Source organism: Dermacentor variabilis, chromosome 2 (genome assembly GCF_050947875.1).
Source record: "Dermacentor variabilis isolate Ectoservices chromosome 2, ASM5094787v1, whole genome shotgun sequence".
In the NCBI taxonomy this organism is placed as follows: domain Eukaryota; kingdom Metazoa; phylum Arthropoda; class Arachnida; order Ixodida; family Ixodidae; genus Dermacentor; species Dermacentor variabilis.
Window position 1 is genome coordinate 227,947,869 of NC_134569.1, and position 25,315 is coordinate 227,973,183.

The following is a 25,315-nucleotide window of genomic DNA, read 5'->3' on the forward strand; positions in this document are numbered from 1 at the left end:
CTAAAATGTCATTACCATTGTTTTGTCACCCACATTATGGACAAGCCTGTGTCTAAAGAATGAATATGTTGCTGTATGTTCACCTCGACTCAAATTGCTTTGCCTGCTTTTTTGACTCCCCCCCCCCCCCAAAAAAAAGAGAGAATCCTGCAGACTTCAGTAAGCCCTTGGGCCGAGTATTTTATCAATGGCATGTGAAGTGCACGTGAATGATATGTGTTTCAGTATTGCATCTCCTTCTAGTAAGCCATTCTAACGACTCATGAAAGAAAAGATAAACGTAAACTCTTTTAATAGGTTACGACATTTATTAGGGATAGAAACATCGCCACTTGCATGTAGAGGTCATAAATATATACAGGGTGTCTTAATTAACAATGATGCACCAACATTTAGAAAAAAAACAGCAATTGCGTTACTCCAAGAAAACTTAATGCATATTGTTTCCAGTACAGTGGAGTAGCCCCAGTAATTTTTTCGTTACTGAGAGTTATTTATGTAAATATAATTAATTATCTACCTCGAGACGTACTATCCTAATTATCAAAGTGTCAGGCATTGGTAGGTACATCTAACTGCGGTATTTTCAGCGACGTACCAATTGCGTACAAATTTTTTTTCGACTGATATGCAAACCCCGCGAAATATGAAAAATACCTCGTGATTGCGCTCCCACCGGCATCATAAAACAACGCCCTCGAGCAGGCTCCCTCTGAGTTAGTCAGAACGAAATAAAGGAAATAAAGAAAAAACATCGTGATCGAGCCTTATCTGCCGCGCTTCGGCCGAGGTAATACATCGCGTTCGGCGTTAGTTGGCAAAAAGCTGTAATAATAATAATATTTGGGGTTTTACGTGCCAAAACCACTTTCTGATTATGAGGCACGCCGTAGTGGAGGACTCCGGAAATTTTGACCAGCTGGGGTTCTTTAACGTGCACCTAAATCTAAGCACACGGGTGTTTTCGCATTTCGCCCCCATCGAAATGCGGCCGCCGTGGCCGGGATTCGATCCCGCGACCTCGTGCTCAGCAGCCCAACACCATAGCCACTGAGCAACCACGGCGGGTGGCAAAAAGCTGTGTTACCTGTAGTATTAGCGTAGATAAATTGCACGGATTGTCCTTTCGTTTTGCCACAAAGCCTGCCATCACAAAAGCGACTTGACAACGTCAGTGCAAAGGTCTAAAGGTGTGTTTTGTTTCGTCCCAGTTGCCATGTCTTACTCTAATGAGCAGAAGGATAACATGATCCTTACCTTGGGAGCTACTAATGGCAACAAGAGGAAGGCGGCAAAAATATATTGGTCATGGAAGTGTGACGGTAGACTTAACGCATCGACTATAATCAGAAATTATGAAAACAATCAGAAATTATAAAAACCTGAGACAAACCGGCAGCTTCCAGAAATAGCGGTGGAGGACTCCATCTTCGAGTCCTAGCGTACGTACGGATGTTCTAGCATTGATGGCCTCAAACCCTCATGCTAGCGTCTTGAGATATGCCGCCCAGGTATCAGTTTTGAAATCATCAGTTTCGAGGATTCTAAATTACTCGGCCTTTCACTCCTACCACCTTAACCAGCACGAATGCTTGGAAGATAGGGACCTGCAGCATCGTGTAGATATCTTCAATTGGTTCCTCAAGAAAGCCGATGAGTAACGAGACTTTTTGTGCAGCATCATGAGCGCAGATGAAGCCAACGTTTGCAGAAGCGCCCAGGCAAATTTGCATAGTGCGCACAATTCGAGTGACTCCAATCCACACTGGGTAAAGCGCACTCGGCACCAGTGGGCGTTCATTGTATGGTGCGGAGTTTAAGCCGGGGCTGCAATCGGCCCCGTCTTCGATCGCACACTGACTGGACAGCGTTACGTGGACGAAATACTTGAAGGAGTGATGGATGAGTTTCTGAGCGAAGTCCCGCTGTCACGTCTTCCACTTCTGTGGTGCCGGCAAGATGGAGCACCAGCACACAGCAGCAGCCGAGCACAAAACTGATTGGATGGGTCTTTTCATCTGCAATAGATTGGAAGGCACGGGCCTGTAATTTGGCCGGCCAGGTCACCTGACCTCTCTCCACTCTACTTCTTTCTTTGGGGTTATATGAAAGATCGTGTTTACATGGTCAAGATGGACGTCAGATTAGCTCAAGGCAACGGTAATGGATCTCTGCCGTAGAATTCCAGCGTCGGTCATCAAGAAATCCACTGATGATGTGATAAAACGGACATAGTACTGAGTCGCTGCAAAAGGAAACCCATTTGAACACATCCTCTAGGCAGCAGCTGGTGTTCAACGGAGCTTACCAATTCACAGATAACAAAGGCACACTGAAATCTGATGGTTTTCTTTTTCTGTTGTTTTTGTGCAGATGTCCCGATTGCCAATTCGGCTCATTTAGAAGTGGTACATTTACTTTCTTGAACGCATTGGCTTTGCCTTTCCTCTACACGTGGGTCGCTTGAAGGTCTGTTTATTCGCTTTTATTTTTTGCCACGAGCTTGTTTTTGCAGCAGGTTTATACTCTCATGCAAAATAAAGCCGCCATTTTAATTTGGCTTTGATCCGAAGCAAGTTTCTGGCGCGAAATATAGCTGCGTGCGCACTCTGTCGATGCGGTGCGAGCAGAGCCGGGATTTTGAAACATGCTTTCCCTATTGCATTGCTTTTCGCGTTTTGTGCGTGCCCAGAGCAGCGTTTCGGCCACGTTATCAAGGGGCCTTTGTTATCAATGTGATCAGTCGGCCTTGAGAGACGGATAATAAGTGTGATGTATGAATTAGAGGAAGGGATAGCGGCGAAGCCCCGAAACCTGCTGCTGGTGCTCCTTCCATACCATTATCGAGGTGATGAGCTGTCTCTTCGGGTTTGCGACAGGCAGATCAGTTGCTTCCAATCAGCTTATTTGAGGGCGCTGCTTTATGATGCTGGTGGGAGCGCAGTAGCGTGATATTTTTGATATTTCGTGGAGTTTATTTACGAGCCGGAAAAAAATTAGTATGTCATTAGCGCCTTGCTGAAAACGACAGTTAGATGTCATATGGGGGTGCATACAAATGCCTCATTGAAACTTTGATAACTGGGACGGTACTTCTCGAGATAGATAATTAATTATGATTAACTGAATAAATCTCAGTAACAACGTGTCGAAGCCATTCTTCAAGATAACGTTGCTGACATCGCTGTTTTCACAGAAACATGGCTAACCCATGATGTCTCATCTGATGAGCTACTGACAAATATGCCATTTTCTGTGCACAGACGTGACAGGGTCGGACGGAAAGGCGGTGGTGTTCTAGTTCTCGTGAATCCCAACCTACCTTCCTCTGCACTCGATATTGAATGCCATCACGATATTCTCTGCGTCAACATATCTCTCCCTGGAAGCACTACATACTCATCGCTTGCTATCGTGCGCCTGACTGTGACATTTCCTTTCTAAAAGAACTACACACTGTCCTTCTCGGTTTGCACAACCGCCTTCCTAGAGCCAACGTTATTCTCTGCGGTGATTTCAATTATCCTGATATAATCTGGGATACTTTATGCGCTATTTCTGGGCAATCCAAAGAATTCCTCAATCTTGTACTTATGTATAACCTTACTCAGACAGTAAATATGTCAACTAGGATCAACAACGCCGTTGATCTAGTTTTTGTTTCGCACCCAGAAATGGTCCACTCAATGTCTCGCGCTCACGGTCTCAGCGATCACAATATAACTTTATTTACCCTATCAGTATCGAAGCCTCCCCGTAACTCTTCCACTAAAGTTATCCGTGATTATAACACAGCAGATTTCACTACTATGAACGCTGAACTCACGAATCTTTATCACACCTTTAAACAGCTCGCTCCTTCCAGGACTGTCAACCAAAACTGGTTAATATTCAAGCGCAAACTCTTGGCACTAATTGAAGCCTGTGTTCCAGTCATATGCATTCGTAGCGACGCTGGCAAACCCTGGTTCAGTAGTGCCCTAACTAAGCTATCCCGGAAGAAAAAACGTCCTCCCCCCCCCCCCCCCGGAAGGATGCAAACTTTCCGCCTATGCGTCAAATGGTATGAAGGCGCTTCTTTCCCATGCGACGCATTACTTTGGCCAAGTATACCTTGTTTTCTCAGTAATACTAATTGGTTCGTATCTCACACCTATGTATTGCCTTTGCGAAGTGATCCTGAATACGTCTGCGTGAGATACCCAGCCAGGTGGGCTCTGGCAAGCAACAAGACGTCAGAGCCTGGAGATGGCTAAGTTGTCGAAATTGATCATCTATAAATGGACAACGGGATAAATTATAATCTCACTAAATGAGATAGTATATGAATGCAGAAAGTAGAGAGTAAATAAATGAAGGAAACATAAGCCAGCAACATGGAAGCTAGGTGTATGCAGCACCAATGCAAGTGCGGTTACTTCAAACCGGACATTGTCCTCAGCACTTGCAGTCAGTTGCCCAAAACAGCTACGAATTGTCAATAATTGCGAGCTTTTGAAGAGTTCTTTAGTAGCACAATGGCCGCAACGGCCATGACTCTCCTGCTGGTAGGATTTGCGATAAAAATATACGGATAAAAAGAAGGAAAGAGTACAGTCACGGCTTGACGTCTGGGGATCCACACAGGTACCACGTTCCTAATTCAGAGGAAGGCATCGTAGTTGCCTTAAATGAGTAGCAGGTGACGCAATGAGAAAATGAACTTGGGGCGTTTTACTACCCGCCCGAACATTAGCAGGAAAAAAAAACATTGTCCATAATAGAAAACTATGCCTCCTGGTAACGGTAGACTTCAACTCTTTATTTTGCCGGGTTCAGCGCAGTGGGTCCAGATCAGAACGAGATTTCTATTCCCATGCGTTAGGAGCTTCCGAAGTAGTTTTCTCTTCGCAGCAAGGCTTGTAGTAGTGCCACACACAAAAAATTGTTCCGTTCAACTTTCCAATTTTGTTTCGTCAGCTGAAATTATTTTGAATATAAATAAAGTATATTAAAAAGCATACTTACGAAAACCGCGATATGATTACGAGGCACGCCGCAGTGGGCCACTCTGGCGACCTGCGGTTCTTCACCGGCCGCTCAATTCGCCGGCTTTCGTGCATTTCGAAATGCGGCCATTGCAGACGGCACTTCATCCCGCGCCCTCGTAGCGGCGCTACGCCGTATGTATATATATATATACAGGGTATTTCAGTGAACACTTTCAAAATATTTTAAAGGTTGCCTGTGGCAGATAGCTAAATTCTAGCTTATGAGACGGTCTACTCCAAGTGGCGGACACTACTTTCACCAAAAATTGAAATGCAAAATCGCCTAATTAACAAGAACCCACTAATTATCTTTTTAGCTAATTATCTTATTACCCATATTGCAATTCACAAATTCTAGCAGTTGACTTCGCAGGGCTGATCCACGTGGAACGAATTCCCAGGGCGACACCAGTTTCGAGATATAAATTCCGGAACTTTGCCGAGAAATGCATTGGCGTTCCAGTTACTTGTGTGCTACAGTGCATGAAACGACGTTTTGTTAACAAATATTTCTCCCCTTACCTTTATAAATTAAATTAATTCTACTTTGTCGCCAACTGTTTGGTGTTCTATATTTTGAAGTTTTTTCCACTGTAATCACCACAGCTTTCCTACTTTTTGTTCCTAGTTCATTAATTAGCCTAACGGGAACCTCGTGTAGCCTTGTGGCTGTGCGCTTACGAATTTTCGCTTCGGCTTTCTTCCGGTTGAGCTTTGTCAGCAGCAGCTCCATTTCCACCTGGGTCTCTTTCATGCTCTTTTTGTCTTTAAACACAACTTCGTCCTTGCCTTGATTCGGCTGTTATTTTTCGGATGTAATTTAATGCCGCTTCCTCTTCCAGCTTGTTTCCACCTTCTTCTGGGATAGGTTGCATTATTGTTGACTTCCTGCCTAATAATTTTATGTGGTTCCAAAATATTCTAGGTGCGACCTTCTTTTTCTCACGTATTTCTGACATCCAGTGTTCCCTTGCACCTTTCATTTTTGCTTGCGCCAGTATTTGAACCGTAGACTTTTTCTCTCGGTACATTTCCCATTTACTGGCCACTTCACCCTGCAGCAACTGCGCCTTCTTTGCCTGCCTGTGCTTTCGGGATGATTTCTGTCGTTCGGCGATCGCTCCTCGTATCTCCCTGTTCCGCCAGCTTTTCGGTTTCTTATTTTCCTTTCAAACGGACATGCTGCTTCTCTTTCCGCATTTCTGTCGTTATTACGCTTAGAAGCAAATTAAGATAACTGATAGCGCCATCTCTATTCAGTTGCATGAACTTATCGCCTTAAATTGCTTACATGGGGACTTAAATTGAGATTGGGTCTTAGCGTTACTCCTTGAGGGACAGGGGTCGTTCGACGGATGTGCATAGATCTCGAAGGCCCTCGCGGATCGCACAGACTAATAGCGTTTGTCGTAACAGCGGCTGCTTTTGTAGGAAACGGGCGCGACATTAAGTTTCGGTTCACAGTAGTTCCTTACCATCGCACGAATTGGTGAGAAGTGTTTTGTCACTGGACCAATACCGCACGGACAACATGACTGTTTCGTGGCAGGCCTGACGTAACGTGAGCGATTAAAAAGCTGCACGTACTCGGACACCGAAGGGATCATCCAGCAAAAGCATTTTATACAGCGATGATGACATTTAAACAAACCATTAACACTATCCCACATTAATGCAGCGCGAATGATAAAATACACTAGGTTCAAGCACATGTCATTTGACGTCAAATAAATGAAAACGACTTTCTTGTGCTTATTATGCCCATGGCAATTTGGGTTTAGTAACGTAACAATTAGCTGTTCGTGACATGTCACGTGAACGACGGCAGCAGCCGAGCCGCTAATCCTTTCACGCTTTTAGCCTTCAAGATTCGCTGTGTCATTGCCGTTTTCCTTTCAGCCCGTCTATGCAGCGTACGACCTAAACGACGCTTTCTCAAATAGTTTGCTTACGGAAGCGTTTTCTTGTTAGGTATGGCGCACACGAAAAAAAAAAACAGCTTAGGAAATGCTATGAGGCTCTGGTTAATCTTTAATCACTGCGGCTTTAGATGCAGAACAATGTTTATTTCTTGGAAACGTTTTGGGCTCGTTCCACAAACTAAGTATGCTTGACATACCGTGAGAGCGGCATGCTTCGTAACAATTGCGCAGACATCACTGGCCTGCTTTGCCACACCGTGGTGGATAGCTACCTCAAGTATGCGGTGCCGGCGGGTTGCGACTTCTTCATCGCCGATGTCAGCATCGCTGTTCCAACGAGGCACCCACGATACTGGCCGTACATGGCCACCGTCAACCTCAAAGTTGGTATGTAAAGTGTTACATGCGTACTGGTTGTTGCATACCTGCCAACCCTTAAGTTTTTCGTAAAGAGCGCAAATTTGGGTTTGTTCTGCTATCTTACGAATGTTGCGTTAAATTTTTACGAAATGTACATTCTGCTCGCAAAAAAAACAAAAAGGTTTTAACGTGTCATAGGATGGGGAAGCATAACGTTGCAAAATTAATAGCTATGATCGGCCTGGAATTCTGCGTCGCAAGTCTGGCCAACGTTCCAGCTCGCTTTCCGTTGTGCAGCTAATTGCCCTTGTCTACGAGAAAACGTCATCACTTTTGTCCCCTGCCTCTCCCCGAGCTGACTCACAGGCAAAGACGAGCCACGAAGGGAAGGAGGCTCGCGACGTCGCAAATCGACAAGAGCACCAAAAAGTTGGCGGCAGACACTCAGGGACTGGCATCGCCACGGGTGCACTCACAGCCCCTCCCTGACGTGACAAGGAGAACAAAGATAAGCCGAGAGGGAAAAGCGACTCCTTCCTCATATATCCTCAGGCTTTCCTGGACAACCCTAATTTGGAGGTCCCCTCGCATTTCTTGACAGTGGACCTCTCCGCTATACCTGGGATGCTATTTAAGGACGCCCTGGCTCCATTGTTATCCACAGCCTTTCGAGACCCTCCTCAAGTCACTACCTTCTACTAATCACGCAAATGTAGATACATTAGTTCTCGTTTTCATCATCATGATGCCCGCATTGGTTCCCGTCTCCCGATTCCTGCAGTGAAGACTCGCCTTTTTCCGGACATGGTCGTATCATAAAGCATACAAAAACAAAATTTGATGGTGCATATGCCGCCTTTGTGTGGCAGCGCAAGTCGCCTTCTCCTCGTACCAGAGCGGTACATACGTCCATCAAGTTTCTACAGAGAAACTTCTGAAACACGCGAAATCGGTAATAGTGAATCCCATAAAAATAAATGTCAAAGAAGAACGTGCAGGTTGCTTTGCAGCCGCTGTTGCGCCAAGTTTGTTCCTTTAAGTATGCTGCGTGTAAAGGCGAATTTTTGTTAATGCAAGGCATACATACCTCTCCAAAGGTATGTGCTCTGGGAAAACTTCGAAAAAAAAAATGCAGGCAGATGTCATCTATGTACTACTTTAGTGTCGTTGTACAGAAGAACGACGTCATTACTCCGACATGCATGTGCAGTGCACACAGACGGCGCCAACTTCGCGCAATGTGCGACGCAACCAGAGATAAGTGCAGCCTCATGTATGGAGTTGACAGAGGCGCCGGTACATTTGTCCATCCGAACAGGAATGGTCGCATTTTAGAGCGCTCGCTGTGCCATAGTAAGGTGCCGTGGTATGCCATGGCGGAGTGATGGCACATCTATCAAACTGGTGCTCGTGTGGAGTTACAAGACCTATACGTGCCCAATTAGTTGCAGAAATTTCACCCTTGCGCCGCTGTGGACTCGCACGTAAGCACCTAAGGTCGAGAAATGAAGTGAAGAGACTCGTGAGCAGCAAGACAGATGGATATTTAGCTCCTTCGGCCACGGCGAAAAGTGCTCGTCTGCATAGGGAGCGCAAGCACAGGAGAATGAGACAAGCGCAGGAGCCCCAACCATCTACAAATGCGGAGGGCCACCACACTCGAGCGAAGAAGGACCGTCTCGGGCGTCACCACCATTCGCGGGTCATTTCGCTACCCGAGTGCCCAGACACCCTCTGCTGTACGAACGAAGCTCACTACGACTATAGGGAGGAGGCACGATTGAAAAACTAGACGGCAACACCACGCTAGCTGTAACTTAAGCATGTAAGCTTTCTCATGTGTGCATAAGCACACCTTGTGTATTTGGTTACGTCACTGCTGTACCCTAGTGTCCATGCACCATTGGTAGCGCACGCAGGAACACGCGGCCCACTGCCGCTGCGTCCCTGATACAACCTACCAGAATTTCACTCTTTTTCTTTTTTGCTTCCATGCCCTTTTATTTAGTTATTTTCGCATACTGCAGTCCCTAGTCGGGCTATAGCAGGAGTGGATAATACAATACAAAAAAGAAATACAATCGGAAACAAAGAAAGTTAAGCGCAATGTTGAGGGAGCACAGACAAGAATTCATTTAATGGGAGAGAGCGGTTGGTTCCTGGTAGCGAATTCCAAGTTTCAATTGTTTTAAGCAAAAAGCTGTACTTAAAAGTATTAGTGCGTGCAAAAAAGGGTGCAATGTTAGGCGCGTGATGTCTCCTACTAGAGAAGATTTTTGCAAAGGTGATATATTCATTACTGGAGAGGCGACAAGACGAATGAATGATGCCGTGAAATATTTTTACAGAATTAACGTGTCGCTGTTCGGCGGGCGATGGTAGGTTGAATGAGGACAGGACTGACGATGGTGAGATGGGTAGATAAATTTATTGGCTTTCCTTTGGACGGCTTCAGCTTTTTCAATTTCATACTGCTTGTAGGGATTCCAAACGATACTACTATACTCAAGTATAGGGCGAACAATAGTTTTATATGACAGTAATTTAGTGTCGCGCGGAGATTAGACAGCGTACGACGTAAATAACCGAGTTTTTGTAGAAGTTTAGTCGTAATGGAATCAATGTGCTTTGACCAGGACAGGTTAGTGGTGAACGTGAGACTAAGATATTTATATTCAGAAACGCATTGAATGAAATTATCATTAAATTCGTTGCTGAAAAGGAACGGCTTAGCTTTGTTAGAGAAGGACATAACGGCAGTCTTACGGAAGTTAATATTCATTTGCCATGTTTCACACCATTTAGAATATCTGACGAATGATTCAGTAAGGTGAACATGATCAAAGGGAGATGAAATGTCATAAAATACGCAGCCGTCTGCATACATTCGGATTTTAGATGATATCTCGCGTGGCGAATCATTAATATACAGTAAGAAAAGTAGAGGACCGAGGACCGAGCCTTGAGGGACGCCTGATAACACATCCACCACCGAGGAATTGATCGAGCTAAACCTTACGAATTGAGTGCGGTGAGACAAAAAACTCTCTATCCAGTTCACTAATTGAGGGTTGTTAAGAATGGCATTTAGTTTGGACAGTAGTTTTGAGTGAAGTACAGTATCGAAAGCTTTGGAAAAATCTATGAATATAGCGTCAATTTGAAATCCCTTATCCAGGTTAGAAGCTATGTCATGCGTGAACTCGACAAGTTGTGCTATGGTGCTAAAACCGCGTCTGAATCCATGCTCTACATTAGGGAGAATGCGGTTTGATTCAAGGAATTCCATAATGTGTTTGTATATTATATGCTCTAGTATTTTGTATGAATATGGTGTTAAAGATATTGGCCGGTAGTTAGGGAGATGCTGCTTACTACCTGACTTATGTAAAGGAAGCACCTTAGCCATCTTTCATGATGAAGATCCTATGCCGGAAGTTAGCGATTATTTGAAGAGTAAGGTATCTTGAAGCCCTAAGGCATACCGAACGAGAAACAAATCCGGGATTCCATCAGGCCCTTCATTTTTCTTTGTATCAAGATTGAGTATGAGGTTTAAGACACCTTCTGTGCTAACTAAGATATCATTAATGGGGCAAGTCGGATAAATGTTTGGAAAAGGAGGAACAATATGATTATCGCAAGTAAAAATGGAGTAAAAAGTATGCGTTGAAGGCGTTCGAGATTAATAATGAATCACTAGTCATTTCGCTGTTCACACATAAAGATGTACAAGAGCTGTCACGAGGAAAAATGGATCCCCAGAACTTATGCGGGTTACTTTTCAACAGAAGCCGTATCTGCACAATATAAAAAAAAATCTTTAGCTGATTTGGCTTTTGTACGAAGGTCCTCCTTCGCCTTAGCAAATTTAGCAGTGTGCACGGGGTTACGGGAGTCCTTCAGTCGTCTAAGCCTGCGAACACGACGTGACAGATGTAGTGTATCTCTGTTCATCCAAGGGATTTTAGTATTTTTCTTTTTTGTTTTGATGGGAATGAAGTGTTCAATACAGGACATGAAAATATTTTCGAAATATATCACGAGAACACTCACGTCACTTGATATACTGAGTGTTTCAAAAGTGTCAAAGCCATCAGCCAATGTATCTACAATAGAGGTGTCGTGAGCGTGATTGAAATCGCGAAATGTAGTAAGAACGAAGGATGGTTTAGGAACAATGCACGGAAGGGAAACAAAAACAGCCTTCTGATCAGAAATGCCTTCTACCACTTCTCAAGTGTAATCATTCGCGGTGAGGTTCGAGCTAAAGAAGACCAAGTCTAAAAGAGCATTCTGCTTGGTAAGCTCGCAAACGATCTGAGTAAGCGCCAAATTCAGTTTAAAATTTAGAAGTTCCTTATCGAAAGTGGCATGACCGCACGTCGATAGAAAGGGCTAATGAATGTCCGGTGCGTTGAAATCACCGAGACAAATAAAGTTGGAAGGACCTAGGTTGTGCATTTGCATGAACGTTTCGATTGCTTGAAGTGAGTCCACCGTATATCGCGGGGGGCGATAGAAAGTGCCGATTACAAGGTGCATTTTTTCCAACTAAAGTTTGCACCAGGCCAAATCCGTATCTAGAAGAGCTGGAAGAACGGAAAACCTAAGATATGACAGAAGCAAAAGGGCAACGCCACCCCTTTGCTGTTCTGTCTGTCCGTCCGAATTGCGATATAGTCCGGTGGAGTGAATTCCGAGTCAAAAATCCCGTTGTGTAGCCACGTTTCCGTGATGTCAACACCGTGAGGACAGTACGAGTGAATAAGAGATAAGAAGGCAGGAATTTATTGGCGATACTTCGTGCATTAAGATTGAGTAAACGAAGGCAATAAAGCGATGTGGAAGCTGGTCAAAGATGCGATGATGGTGACACAGTATGGCTGCTCGCGTTGGCACGGTTGGTAACTAAAGACACCGATGAGGAGCGAAAAAAAAATACTGGAAGATTTCACCATTGAGTTAGACGCGTGATCCCAATGATAGCGAATCTTGTTAATAAAGACATGATCATAGCGCATTTTTACAACAAAACCTTTGTCGCGAAATGAACCGGAGTGCTCCCACAGCTTTTTGCGAACACATCTCACATTTGAAGACAGGTCATCGGTGAAGCGCAGATCGGAATTTTCTAGTTTGGAGGCATTTTTGAAGATCTGAAGCTTTTCCTGGAAACTTAAGGTCTTCATTATTACCGCGCGCCAGTGGCCTTCCCGAGGTTGACCCATCCTGTGACATCGCTCAATGGACGGACATTGCATCATCAGTGTCTAAGAGAATAGCCGTGAAACAGTAGCTAATAACGTTTCGCGAGTTTCGCCAGTCGGTTCATCAAGACCCCGTAAAATTATATTGTTGCGACGAGACCTATTTTCTAGTTCATCATTCTTGGAAAGTAGCCGTGTCACAGTTTTCGAAAGCGAAGCCACCTCTGCCTGTAGTTTGGTGCACAGGTCAGTGATCGCGGGGGCGTTATCCGCAGCGGTCATGCGATTTTCTATGTCCTAGAGAAGTGAAGAAACGGCTTTGAAGTTGTGTTGACTGAGACATTCTTCCAATTCACCATTCTGCGTGGCAAGCCTGTTCACTGTAGTTGTTAATGCCAGAATTTGATTTTGCACGCCATCAGACACAGCGCCAGAGGACGAGAATTAAGATTCAAGTGTAGCTAGACGGCTTTCAAAGGCCTGGAAACGGAAGTCACCGGAAGTTTTAAGATTAGCAATGTTTTGCTCAATTCTATTCTGTCGAGCGAGGAGCTGACAAAACATATCACCAACGTTGCGAGGGTCACCAACCGCTGCTGGCGACCTATGGAGCGTAGAGGTGCATATGGACATCACCACTCAACAAAATGCTACTAACAAGATGCACAAGCTCCGTCGAAATGTACGCGGAACAGGAGCTGCAGCATTGTAGGCAAGGCAGCAGTAATAAAGTGTGGTCATCAGATCAAATGCAGCAAGCATTATTAAAGTGACATACCTGCACAAAGAGCAGAATTCGTCTTAGCATGGTGTGGAGTTGCTGTCACCTTGCGCACTGAAAGTGGCCAGTGGTGCTGCTCTTATAGTCGCAGGTACTGACGTCACAGCGTTCGTTACCAATAGGATTGGACAGTCCGTGATTACGTAGTGGAACGGCAATAAGTTGAAATCGGCGGCGGTCGGGCCAAGGCTATCTTCACCAAAGAAGACAATGCAGGCCAGGCACGGGCGAGATGAATCCTGTATCCGTTGTTCCGGAATCGACGACGCATCCTGGAGAGCCGGAGGGGGGCCCGCAGTAGCAAGGAACCCGAAGAGAAACTGCACAAATAACAGAATTCGTCTTAGCATGGTTGCGGCGTTGCTGACCCCTTGGCCACTTGCTTGTCAGCAGAGCGACTAGATATCTTTTGTAAAGTGTTTTTCGTGCTTTTTTGATAAACGGTGTAGTAAGGCGGCGTAAAATAGAACTTCTGCCTACCGCGCGATAAAATCGTACGTCTCTCCTCTGCTGCGGAAGTGACTATGCCTGCAAATCAGGACTTCCACAAAGCGCTAATCGGAATCAGCTTCTGGAAAAATGGTAGTGCGACAGAAGCTTTGTTTTACGCTACAATATTACGTCGCCAAGGGGTTGGATAGAAAGCCGCGTTTCGCCCTTCCGCTTGCATAATGAGGTACGATAGGCGAACAATTCGATGCCTATTGTTTTGGTCTATATGGCCCCTTTGAAATATAAAAAAAACGGAACTAGACCTTCATGACAATTCCTTCCTACTTTCTAGCAGCGACATGAGCCGGGAAGTCTGTAAATATAAGAAGTTCATGTAATTAGTTAAATTTCTGTAGTGACGTAATTTATCTGTACGGAGGAGGTCACTTATGCACAATAATTACCAGTCCCCGAAGAAGCTTGTCTCACGATAAGCACCGTACGAATTCGATTCGTCCGTTTATCGACAAAGCAATTTACTATTTTGTCATTCTCACCATGTTTGGCTTCCTCCAAAACAGCGCTCGGCATTGTTGTCTTTAGCTACTTCAACGAGCACTACACTCTATGTATCTCGGCACGTGATGTTCCTTTTTTTTTCATCGCTGTCGTGATCATGGCGCATTAGACATAATCCTACTTACTTTTGTGTGTGTGTGTGTGTTTTATGATCAGGCTTCTCATTTGAAATGGCATCCGTATTTAGCGGCACTACATATATCACATAATGTAAACGAGCCTTTCGTTGCCAAAGAACCTTCCGTGCGTCCGCACAGAAACTTTATTTCAGTTCTCTGATTATTATAGTTAGGAATACTCGTTATTCGAATGCCTATTTGTTTGCACTATTCTAATTCAAACAAAGATTTCTAAATTTCGCTATTACAACGCCTGTGCATTGGATTCGGGCAGGTTGGTGCTGACGAGGACACGCAGTAGTGGGCGTGGAGCGAGAGAAAAGCGCACTGTCGAGGTTTGCGTCAGTCACACTGGGCTAAAATACACTCCAACAGCTGCGCAGAAGCAGGCGGTGATGAAACGGATGCAGCTGGCGCCGGGCAAGGGCCTCATCCTGATGGTGAACCGCAGCGCACTGCGGCCTCAGAAACCCCAGGCGCGGCCGCAAGCCATCGTGCGCGGAATCCTCCAAATCGTGACCGACATTAACGCCGACGGCGTCGGGCTCACCGACCAAAGCTTGCGGGAGAGCGACGTCCAGGAGGTCAGGTCCGATGCCGACGTAAGTGCTGCCCTGGGGGCCCTTCAGGATACGCTAAAGCAATGCACTAATTTAGCTTAGTCTGCAGTCTGACATTTCGAGATGTATTTACTTGGTGGAAGAACAACCAGGAGAGAAAAGGGATCGTAAAGGGTATTTTTTTTTAATTCTTCTTCCGAAATTTACACTGATAGCAGCAAATTACGTCCCCCTCGCCACACAACTTCTCTGCAAATTTGGTAAAAAGTTAATTCCGCCCCCGCGACCACCAGTTGCGCACAGCTGCGAGCTCGCAAAGAATCACCTCCACATGGCAAAAGAGGTAATGGCAATAAAAAGGAGTCGACCAAGCGTCGACGCTAAAGAAGGTAATTCCGACGTACAAGGTTGTACAAATGATTCGAAGAATAAGCGCTGATTATCTGTACCTATTCTCTCCATTTTTTGGTTCATTAATGCATTATTTCATAAACCTTGTTTGTATTTCACGCTGAGTTCCGTCGACCGTCATTGTGTTTCCTTGGCCGCCTTGCAACGTACAAGGCACTTCTTGTATTCTTCAGAGCTCTCAGCAACCGCGCGTCAATGATGGGCGACTCCGTTCCGCTCCGTGACCTGCAGACGCAACACAACGTCCTTCCGCTCCCGGCGGGCTCGAAGCGATTCACGCACTTCGACGAGACGTGTTTCGCGAGCTTCCGAGTTCTCTTCTTGCTGTGGCTGGCGCGTGCTTTGGCGAGTTGAGCTTCACGCGTATCGGTATTCCCATTGGCCCGTCGAATGGTTGCGGTCCTCGGCGCTCTTGCGTTTCCTTTCTTCAGCGCTTCAGTATTGACAGCTGTCTAGTGAAACGGCGACATGTGGCCGTTAAGAACCTCTCGCACGCCTCACACGTCCCCTGTGACTGCACCACGCTAGTTCGGGCAGCGTCAAGGCCACCGCGCCGACGCGAAAGCGTCGGCGCACGCTTGCAGACAAGCGCGCAAGCGCACTCAGGCGCGCTTTCCGACCCCCCAACTCTCTTCCGTCCAGAACTATATACCTCTTACAGCGCCGCTGCATGGGGGCTACCATCTTTGAACACGTGACTACGTCGCCATTGCGTGCCTTCTGGCTTCCAAACGCCATAGCGAACAACGTGCTGACTACGTAGAGAAAAACAAGGTATTCACTTTCTGGGGGGATTGCAACTCGCCAGTAATGTAACACTTTCAACGGAAAGCGCCAACAAAACATTAGTGTTGATAATTTACACACGGCCTTGGTTAAGCCTGATGGTGGTGAACGAATGCTTCCAAGTTGGCGCGGATAGGTCCATCGATGAAGCAATAACTCATCACGCGTACTTAGAGCGTAGCTTTCAGGCGCCCGTTCGTGGTTTGGGCGTGGGCTCTCTTTTTTTCTTCTATTTCCTTGCGATAGCAGATAGCTCTTACCACCTCAGCACTGTGTAATCCGTCACAATGGTGGTTATGTGCTAGCAGTATGTTGATAATATTGCTTTTAGTGTCATTAAAAACGTTATGTTCGATGACTACCATACTTCTTAATGCGAAATTTGAGCGCATCTGTATACGTCTTTTCATTTCGCGATATACTGAGGCAAGGAACTTGAGACCGAAATTACCCCACTGATTGGCGGTGGACCAGTGCCGTCAGCGCCTTCGCAGAGGGAGGCATAACGTGGAAACGTTGGCATGATGAGTGGCACGGGAGCCAGCCGTGGAAGACGACGAACGCGCGAGCAGTGCCCCGAGCATGTTCGCGCGGTGAGGCCCAGGGACGACGACGCTCAACAGAAACTGGCGCCAAGGAGCTGCGCTCTGAAAAAAATGTATCTGCATATTTTTTCACTGCCTCTCACAGCCATCAGTATTTCTTAACATGCAAGATACTGATACCCAAGCAGCAAGAATGGTCGCACGTACATACTGATGGAGGTCGGCCCACTTAGCGGCGCTCTTCTGATACTAGCTTATCGTTTTCCGAGTTAGACATTCGGATAAAATTAAAATGATTCAAGTGAACAAAATTTAGCGCTCAAAGTACCTTGGTAGTTTACGCTTCAACGAAACTGCAGTCGGTTAAAGACATTTCGTTGTGCTTTACATGCTCAGCATGAAATTCGCACTGAAGCAACGCCGTTGTAATTCTTGTACGTGGGACAACATAGGAGAACGGGCATACATGGGCTATACGTTTTCGGTTTATCATGACTGCGTACGGCAATCCACTGTGATTCCGGGTATGTGCGAGCACTGACTGGTCGTCTCCTCCTGCTAATAAGATGTTCATTACTGGACGGGAAATCGCCGTTATGAAGCGTGGAAATGCCGCGGCGTCAAAAGCGCATGTGCGAGAGGACACTCAACTGTTCCTAGCTCACTTGGGCTTTCAACTTAACGTAAGATTAATGTCGCTGCTAAGTATCATTTTCTTTTTAAAGCTGGCTAGCTTAAACAGTAAAAATACTTATTCAGATATGACAAACAACAATTTATTAGCTAAAAGACACTCTCCAAACAGCACGATAACTCGCGATTTCTCTTATTCCTGCTGCAGGGTACGCTTATATCGCATAGTGTCGGATGATACTGTTGCATGTGTGTACTTAGATACACTGCTTCGTTTATGCAATATCTTATCATAACCATTCAACGGAGTTAGCAAAACCCTATTCCCATTTTGCGCCAATTCAGGCACTCGGCTGTACCCAGAAGACGTCGTATGGCGACGGAACCATTAGTGCCATCTCGCGCAGGTCACCAAACTAACCGCTGTAAGAGGTCGGTAGGCTATCTCGTAGCGCGCGCCCCTCTCCGCGAGATCTTTCTCGTCTTTGCCCGAGCGTCGTGCGCATGCGTGAATTGCCTTAGCAATATCTGGGAACTTTTTGTTGCTCGAAATCTGCATTTCCCTAGGTACTATACAACAGAGGAAGCCGCCCTTTGCTCCCTTTGTCCCTAGCCAAGCTGCACTACGCGAGAGCGGGTTACTATGAAATAAGCTTGCTCTCGATTAGCAGGCTGAGCGTCTACGCGCGGCGCTTATTACCGGGACGTCCGCAGCTCAAATCGCGTGTTTGATAAAGTTGTTTATAATAATGTTCTAGCATAACTATGTCATTTGCTCCTTTGACTTCTGCAATAGATGGTTTTTTTTTTATCCTATGCTTCAACACGATGTCTGACACCGAGTGTCCCGCAAGGCGGGCGAAGCCACCGGGTTCGGAGCACTGGAGGGGGCATGGGGCAGGAGCGGAGGAGTAAGTTTAGGCAGACATCACTTTAGAGCAGCTTGAGATCAATTATTAATGGCACGTTGTTACTTTGCATTCGTTTTATTGTTAAATATTAATTTGGTGGTTGTACTGAATTCATGTTCATAGCTGGGCGGAGCATTTGCAGAAGAGGCTCATGTGTCGCATACTGTCCAGATCTTTTCCGTCGCCTGCGACCGTGACACTGGCGGAGCACCGAAAGCACACCTAAAAAGCTACTGGTGCCACAGTTATCCGCGACAGCCACTGAAGACAAACAGCCACTCCGCTAATGCAGATTCTGTATCGGCCGCTATGATGCCGTTTGAACGTAAGGTCAAGGCACTTAAACGAAAGAGGGGGGACGGTGAAGGAGGGAGTAGAGCGCGTGGTCCTGAGTAGTATCTAGGTAAGCGCACATTAGAAGCAAGAGACCGCAGCACTGAGTGCCCAGATCTGGCAAAAGTCCACAGATCCCTCTCTCGGGAATTTCTGACTCGGGCAAATACGACATAGAAGCTCTCGTCCCTCCCGCTGTGCGCGGCGACCAGCGCGCACCGACGCACCCAACCAAACTCTGGGACACTGTGAAAGAATAGACAGGTGTCCCAAGGGCGCCGTCGATCTGCAGAACGCGATGACTACGATTATGTTCATGCTTCTTTTAACGCGACAGCGTTAAGGAGCTCGTGTCGCAGAAAAGCCGGTGTCGGCGTCGGCAGCGTTGACCGTGAGCGATAAATCCCAGAACGCACTTCATAAATAAAAAAACATCTTGCAAGATGGGCTGGTGGGAATCGAACCAAGGTCTCCGGAGTGTGAGACCGTGACGCTACCACTCAGCCACAAGTTCGATCGTTCAAAGCGGGACAAAGTAGCCTCTAGCGAATGCGCGTTGCTTTAGAAACGTGCCGTTGAAAGTTATACTGCGGTGTATATCGGCAGTTATGACCATGTAAATTACAGAAGTCGCAGTTTCACGAGTAGCGAAGTAAGTTTCCGCTACATTTCTTCTGCGCTATGCACACACGCAGAGCCATCTTGTGGCAAACCCAGAAGACCACCTCCTCGCAATGTATGGCGCTGCCCCGACACGTGGCGCACCACTCGCCCCATGATCGCATAGTGGGCCGGCTGTTTGCCTCGCGTAGATCGTTTGAGTAGGCGGCAAGGTCGATTCAAATAGATCGCAAAGCTTCGGGCGAAAAGCGGTTCAGTACAGATTGTCACCGACATCAGCATGGGGGTTTATGGGAGCAGCGATTGAAGCGCGACTATGTTTGGAGGGAACAAACATTTGGAAAGAAAAACGCGTTTTTTTAATTCAAACGAGACACAGTTAGATTCATTCAACGAAAATAAAATTCCTAGTCATTTTTATATATTCGTGACGAGTTAATAAAATACAAGTTTAATTTTATTATTATTAATAAATGCATTTCTTTTCAGCGCCCATCGCTACAGGGGGCGTTGACGCCACTATCACTCGCAATGCAATGCACGTTTTGAAATGGGCAGAAAGGCGCACTCGTAAAGTTCACCTGTTGAAATACGCCCCCCTCACAGTGTGTGCTTTCTTGCTTGTCGAAGTATGTCTGAATTTGGTGACGCGGGTAGCTTCATCGCTTCTTAATCTGTTCAGTTCAAAGGAGTGGGTTACGACCGCCAGATAATTGTGTAGTTGTTTTCGTGAGACTGCGCTGGCCGACGGGCTTGGCATCCGACAATATGATCAGCACTCTACTCCTAAAGCTTTCGTCGGCCTCCAAAGAAAGTATGTTCTGTGCAGGGATGCGATTTCGACAACCATACGGCTGGCCTCTTCCTGCATCGCTTTCCACGCTGAAAGCTCGAAACACCCATCAAGTCGAATGGCGGGTCACTTGAATATATAGCTCCAAAGGAAGAACAACAAAACAAATTTCGCGCCTTCGAAAACAAAATGACGTCACTTCTGCTTTTAACGGACATGGCGTCACATTATTTTTTCTTCCGCCGGAAGTGTTCCCACCACATACAGATGGCGCTAAGCCCCATGAACCGCCGATGGACCGCCATGTTTTGAACGTATGGGCTCCTATGGAAGCTTCGCTACCAGGTATATTTACCTTGTAGGCGGTGCGAACGGGGTGCGATAACGCTATCGCGTTCCATTCTTGAAGGCGAAGCTTAAGCGTCCTCCACTTTCTTCCTCGCCGTCAGGAGCACTGCGGCAATGGGGGTAATTTTCTGTCGTCTGCTAGCAGCGTGAGGCCCTGAAGCTATATTGCGATCGTAATTATATGGACGCTCCAGGCGCATTTTCGCCATCGCCGTGATGTTACGTGTAAAGTCTAAGGGCGATAACACTATCGCCACGCTTCGCATTGTTTGAGTGAAAGCACGTGAGGGAAGCCGACTATCGCGGTTCAATCTGGCGCACGTAAAGGAGGAAAGCGGACAACAAACACATCGTCTTCTGTCGCGCGAAAGGCTGTGAGGGGATGTGACGGAGGGAGGGTGACGGCGTTGTGCTCCGGCAGCGACTGCGTATTTCGCGCAGGGACGCGCAGTGGGAACTGACGATCGTGGTTCAATCTCGCGCGCCATAGGGAGGAAAGCGGGGAGGCAGCGCGGGAGGGAGAAGGGCGGCTTCGACACCTCCAGCAAGTGCGTACTTTGCAAGGCCGCGCGCGGTGGCGCCCGCCGCATATTGAAAGGGATCTGCAGACGTGCCTTCGCACGCTCTGCGTCCTCGCCACTCTTGCGCCGAAGCAGTGGACAAGGGTCACTCCGCTCGCTAGCGCGCTTGCTCAAACCAGCGTTTTGACAGCGAGTGCCCGCGCTCATCGAGTGTGACGTGTTCGTGTTTGCTTGTGCGCGCTCACAGCATGCTAGTTAATTCAGTTACTAAGCGAATCTCTCAAAATTTACAAGGCCGGTGAGGCTGCTATCATTACTTCGTATAGCTGTCTACTAATTTCCTATGGCAATCGATGCTTCGGCTTTCGGGCGAAACTGCGACTTTTGTCGCTACGAAACGGCATTCTAATGGGTCATTTTACTTTTTCTCTGGCACCACTAGCTCTTCCCAATTATGTTTTACTTTTTCTCGTGGTATGTATATCGAAAAATTGAATACTCAACTATAAACCTTCTACTGAACGACTTCTTGGGTTTTGATTGCCAGTGCGGTCATCCATTATTGAAAAACGTCTCAGTTGATGCTTTCAGCAAGTTTTTCGTCTCTTCTTGCCTAGTTGTGTTTTTGTTGTGTCTCAGACAAAAAGTGCTGCAGCAAAGCCTCGATTGTTCGTTAGCGTGCAGGAAATGATACAGGCGTACTGAGCGGTCGACGCCGTGCGCACATTTTTGTCTAGATGTACCAGAACATTCGAAATTACTCATTTGTCAGTACAGGTCATCTTATCTATCCCTTGCATCATTCAGACATTAATATATTTCCAATTGGGAAATGTCTATACAGTGTGTACTTGTGTTTGCATCATTTTCGCCCCACCATGTCGTGTTTGTATTCTGTGGACTATAGGTCGGAACTACTCGGCGTAAATAAAAGATTAGAATGGAGTAACTTGCAAGATACTGAAGATTAGAGTAACCAATATTAACGGTAATTCGTGCGGTGGTTAGCAGAAACCTGTAGAAATGAGCGTGGTAAGCATGCATGCTGACCACGCACATTACCGCACTCGATAAGCTGTGGTTGCTCGCCTTGAAGAACAGTGCACCAGCACTTTTATTCCTCCAGAGCTTTTATTTCGAAGAATCCGTGCATTTCATTAATTTAAGTTGTGAAGAAGAAGACGCGCCTCGCGGCACAGCCGCATCGCCAACGCGCGGCTCGGCTCGGCTCGCGCTGTTGATTGCTGGCGTCTTTTTGGACAGTGCTTCGCGCTGCCTCGCCGTTCCCGGTCCCTGTGCCTTTTCATTAGGAGCCGCAAATAAACCTCTTCTGAAAGTATATATCTCGTGGTCCGCATATGTTCTCTCATTGTTCATCGTTGCACAAAGTTTCTTGGTAGAAAGAACAAGTACCGTGTCAATAACAATGAGAAGCGCAATTGAAAGAGTGATTTCGCCAGTGCAACCATGAATCACTCGGAAACTGACTTAGCGTGATTTGTCCCGCGTGCGACCTTGAAGTCATATGGGAAATCTGAAACCATGATGTAGCGCCCCCAGAAAATATATATTTGTGGCTCCCCGGTAACCATATTAGGAAAAAAAAATATCCTGCGTGAAATTTCAAAAGTACGGCATGCAAAGGTTATACCTGGCGTGCCTGTGCGCTTGAAGTGAACACGCAGGATCGGAGACGCAGACAATCTTGGGAATATGCGGCTACCCAGTGACCGTGTGGAGCTGTAATTTTTTAAGTAAATGTGGAGATGTAAAGCAAGATACACATCTTACGAATAATACGTGAGACAAAGGTATGTTCGAAGCAGCGATCGCCTTCCGTTAGTGAGAGCTCATGGCTAGAGGAAGTGTTGACGTCAAAATCGCGTGTAGTTAGAAACCGCTTTCCGAGAATTCTCCATCCCGCAACAGCCGGATGGCTTTCCATTCGTATCAAAATTGAGCGCTAGTAAACATGCCGTCTCCACAGTGGACTTTCAAAAGTGCGAAGCAAATGTAGATTTGGATAGTGCTGCGAAGCTTAGATATTCAAGAGGACATATCTAAGCTCGCTTCCCAAAGGGTCTCCAGACGCTTAGACTGGTACACGGGCATACGTGGGAGAATTCGCTAGCGATTCTTCTACGCGCGCGCGTATTTCAGGAGCCCCGCGCGCCGCACCATTTACTCTGGTCAACCTCCAGAAGCTCTGGCTCCCTTCAGGGAGCCAGAGCTACTCTTTTGTTTTCCGCGCGCCGCTCGCACCGCTTCCAGCAGTTCTAGCGCCGCTATTCGCCGAACGCCTTCACGTGGTCAAGGCGGGCTCCATTGTGCTGCGGAGGTGCCAACCGTCCGCAGGTGATGCCAACACTCAGCAGTAAACTGCCGATCAGGTGCAATTAACACCGGCAATGTTGTTATTCTTGTTGCTAGTTCCTCGATACTGCTGGTCGGAAGACACGTGTGCGCAGGCGTTATCTCGGGTAAATTTCGCAATCAATATCATGCGACGCACTGACAGCTCTTGCAGTACGACGGGGTGTACGAAAAAAATTCGTTTTTTTTTAATCTAATCCCGGCGCCACAAAGTTTCACAATGCGATCTACCCACGTGAACTTTACTCGTATAATAAATACCTAACGCATGCAGTTTTAGTCAGCCTATGTGTATGCTGCATATGACACCCACAGCGCGGCTAAATTTTTCCGGGATGCGTGAAACACGACAAAGCATGCTGTCATCGTTAGAATCAACATAGTATTGCAGGGGTCAATGCAAACAATGTACCAATGCATGCAATTCCGCCCGTTATTCACCTGAAACGTATTTAGCTCCATTACCTTACACATGAGGAATGTTGGACGCGCCCACCGCTGTTTCTGGTGTACGCGCATTCACGTCTATTAGCTGTCACGAGCCAGGGTCACATGCGTGACTAATCAGAATTATAACTAACCTTTGTGTTCGACGCTTTGCATTGAGATTGGAAAGGCTCACGAACGTTGCCACAGTGCGCATTAGACAATAAGGCCCGCAAGCATAAAATCCAGGTTCGTAATAATCAGGTGACAGATTGACTTGCACTAGTAAAATAATAGAAAAATTAAATGAAAGCGAAAAAATAAAGTGCTGCTGCCATTGTCGCACGAGCGCGGCTATGGCGTGCACGGGGCGTTCCTTTCCCGCGTAATTTCGGAGTCCAAGATGGCGTACCTTGGCGCAACTCTAGCTCCCTAAACGTAGCCTATACAGTAAATCTATGAACACCTAATGATCTGCCCCTTCTGCCGAGAGTGACGTAAGCCACGACTGGAAAAATCGTCCGCGCGGCGGCCCCGTTTCAACACCTAGTCTATCTTTTCCACCGTGCTCAAGGATGCTTCAATACGCTCCTGCTGCCCTGCTCCGTGCAGGGACTGGGGAGAGCTTGGCCGCCAAGTTAGATGGAACTTGGTGGATCCACGACAGAGGGAGACAGCGACTCATGTCCCGCGCTTTTTTCGGCTAATTACACTCGGGTTTTACTGCACCTTTACTTGTAGATATTTTTTACGTGTACTCGGCGTGACGAGGAATCATTTATCGCCATTTTCATGTCCCTACGGGATCTACAGGTCACCTAACCAGTTGTAACTTTTCTAAAAATGGTTACAAGATGCCCAGATCCCAAATACGTCAAATCCATCTGAAATCGCCAAAGTCCTTGTCTTCAAAACTCTATTCGGAAAACGGAAGTATACGAGTTCTGTGTGATGTGGGAAGTTCGAGAGGAGCCGAAAGCCTTAAGATAGGGCGCAAAGGCGGCGAGTCACACGGGGCCTGGGTTCAATGGGCGCAGCAAGGTACGAGTTAACTTACCGATCCAGCTGAGCCTAACATTCCCTTAAGCTTCTCTTCAAGGAAAGACAGAAAAAGAACACTCCAAACTTGGTTACTTCGCATTTTTTTTTTGCCACCATCGCCCGACATACGGTATAATCTCACTGCGTGGGAGATATTGAACAATGATCCATAACTAACAATTTTGAGGTGGTGTGAAAAACAATAGAAATTATTTTTTGCCTACGTGATTCACTTGAAATTATTAGACGCAACAGAAGATCCGGCAAACGGGTAGCCTTCCGCGGCAATGTGGTCAGCGCTATTCGTTGCTGTTTGGTCGTTACTGTATTGTTGGTAATAGAGGGGCACAAAATTCTTGCTAATTAGCGGATATTGACCCCAATCACAACAGGAGGCCCCCAGTTCTTTGCTATATTTCTAAACCTATATTTCCGTGGAGGTGCTAAACTCTTATAATTTTATGTAGTAATTAGTTGTAACGAGTGCACGAGTTGCCACTGTCGTAGGAAATGTAGGGTTGTTGTCACAGTTGTGCGACTGTCTTGTAGCCACTTATTTTCATCAAATCACGTTACTTGT

At 46.5% G+C, this 25,315-nt stretch overlaps 1 protein-coding gene across 1 annotated transcript in view; it reads left to right on the plus strand.

The window, feature by feature from the left end:
* LOC142571210 (uncharacterized) overlaps positions 1–25,315 on the plus strand; it is a 70,543-nt gene that overhangs the window by 14,966 nt on the left and 30,262 nt on the right. The window contains exons 3-4 of the mRNA XM_075679482.1: positions 7,184–7,339; positions 14,809–15,035. Of these exons, the coding sequence (XP_075535597.1) occupies positions 7,184–7,339; positions 14,809–15,035 (383 nt within the window). The remainder of the gene's footprint in view (positions 1–7,183; positions 7,340–14,808; positions 15,036–25,315) is intronic.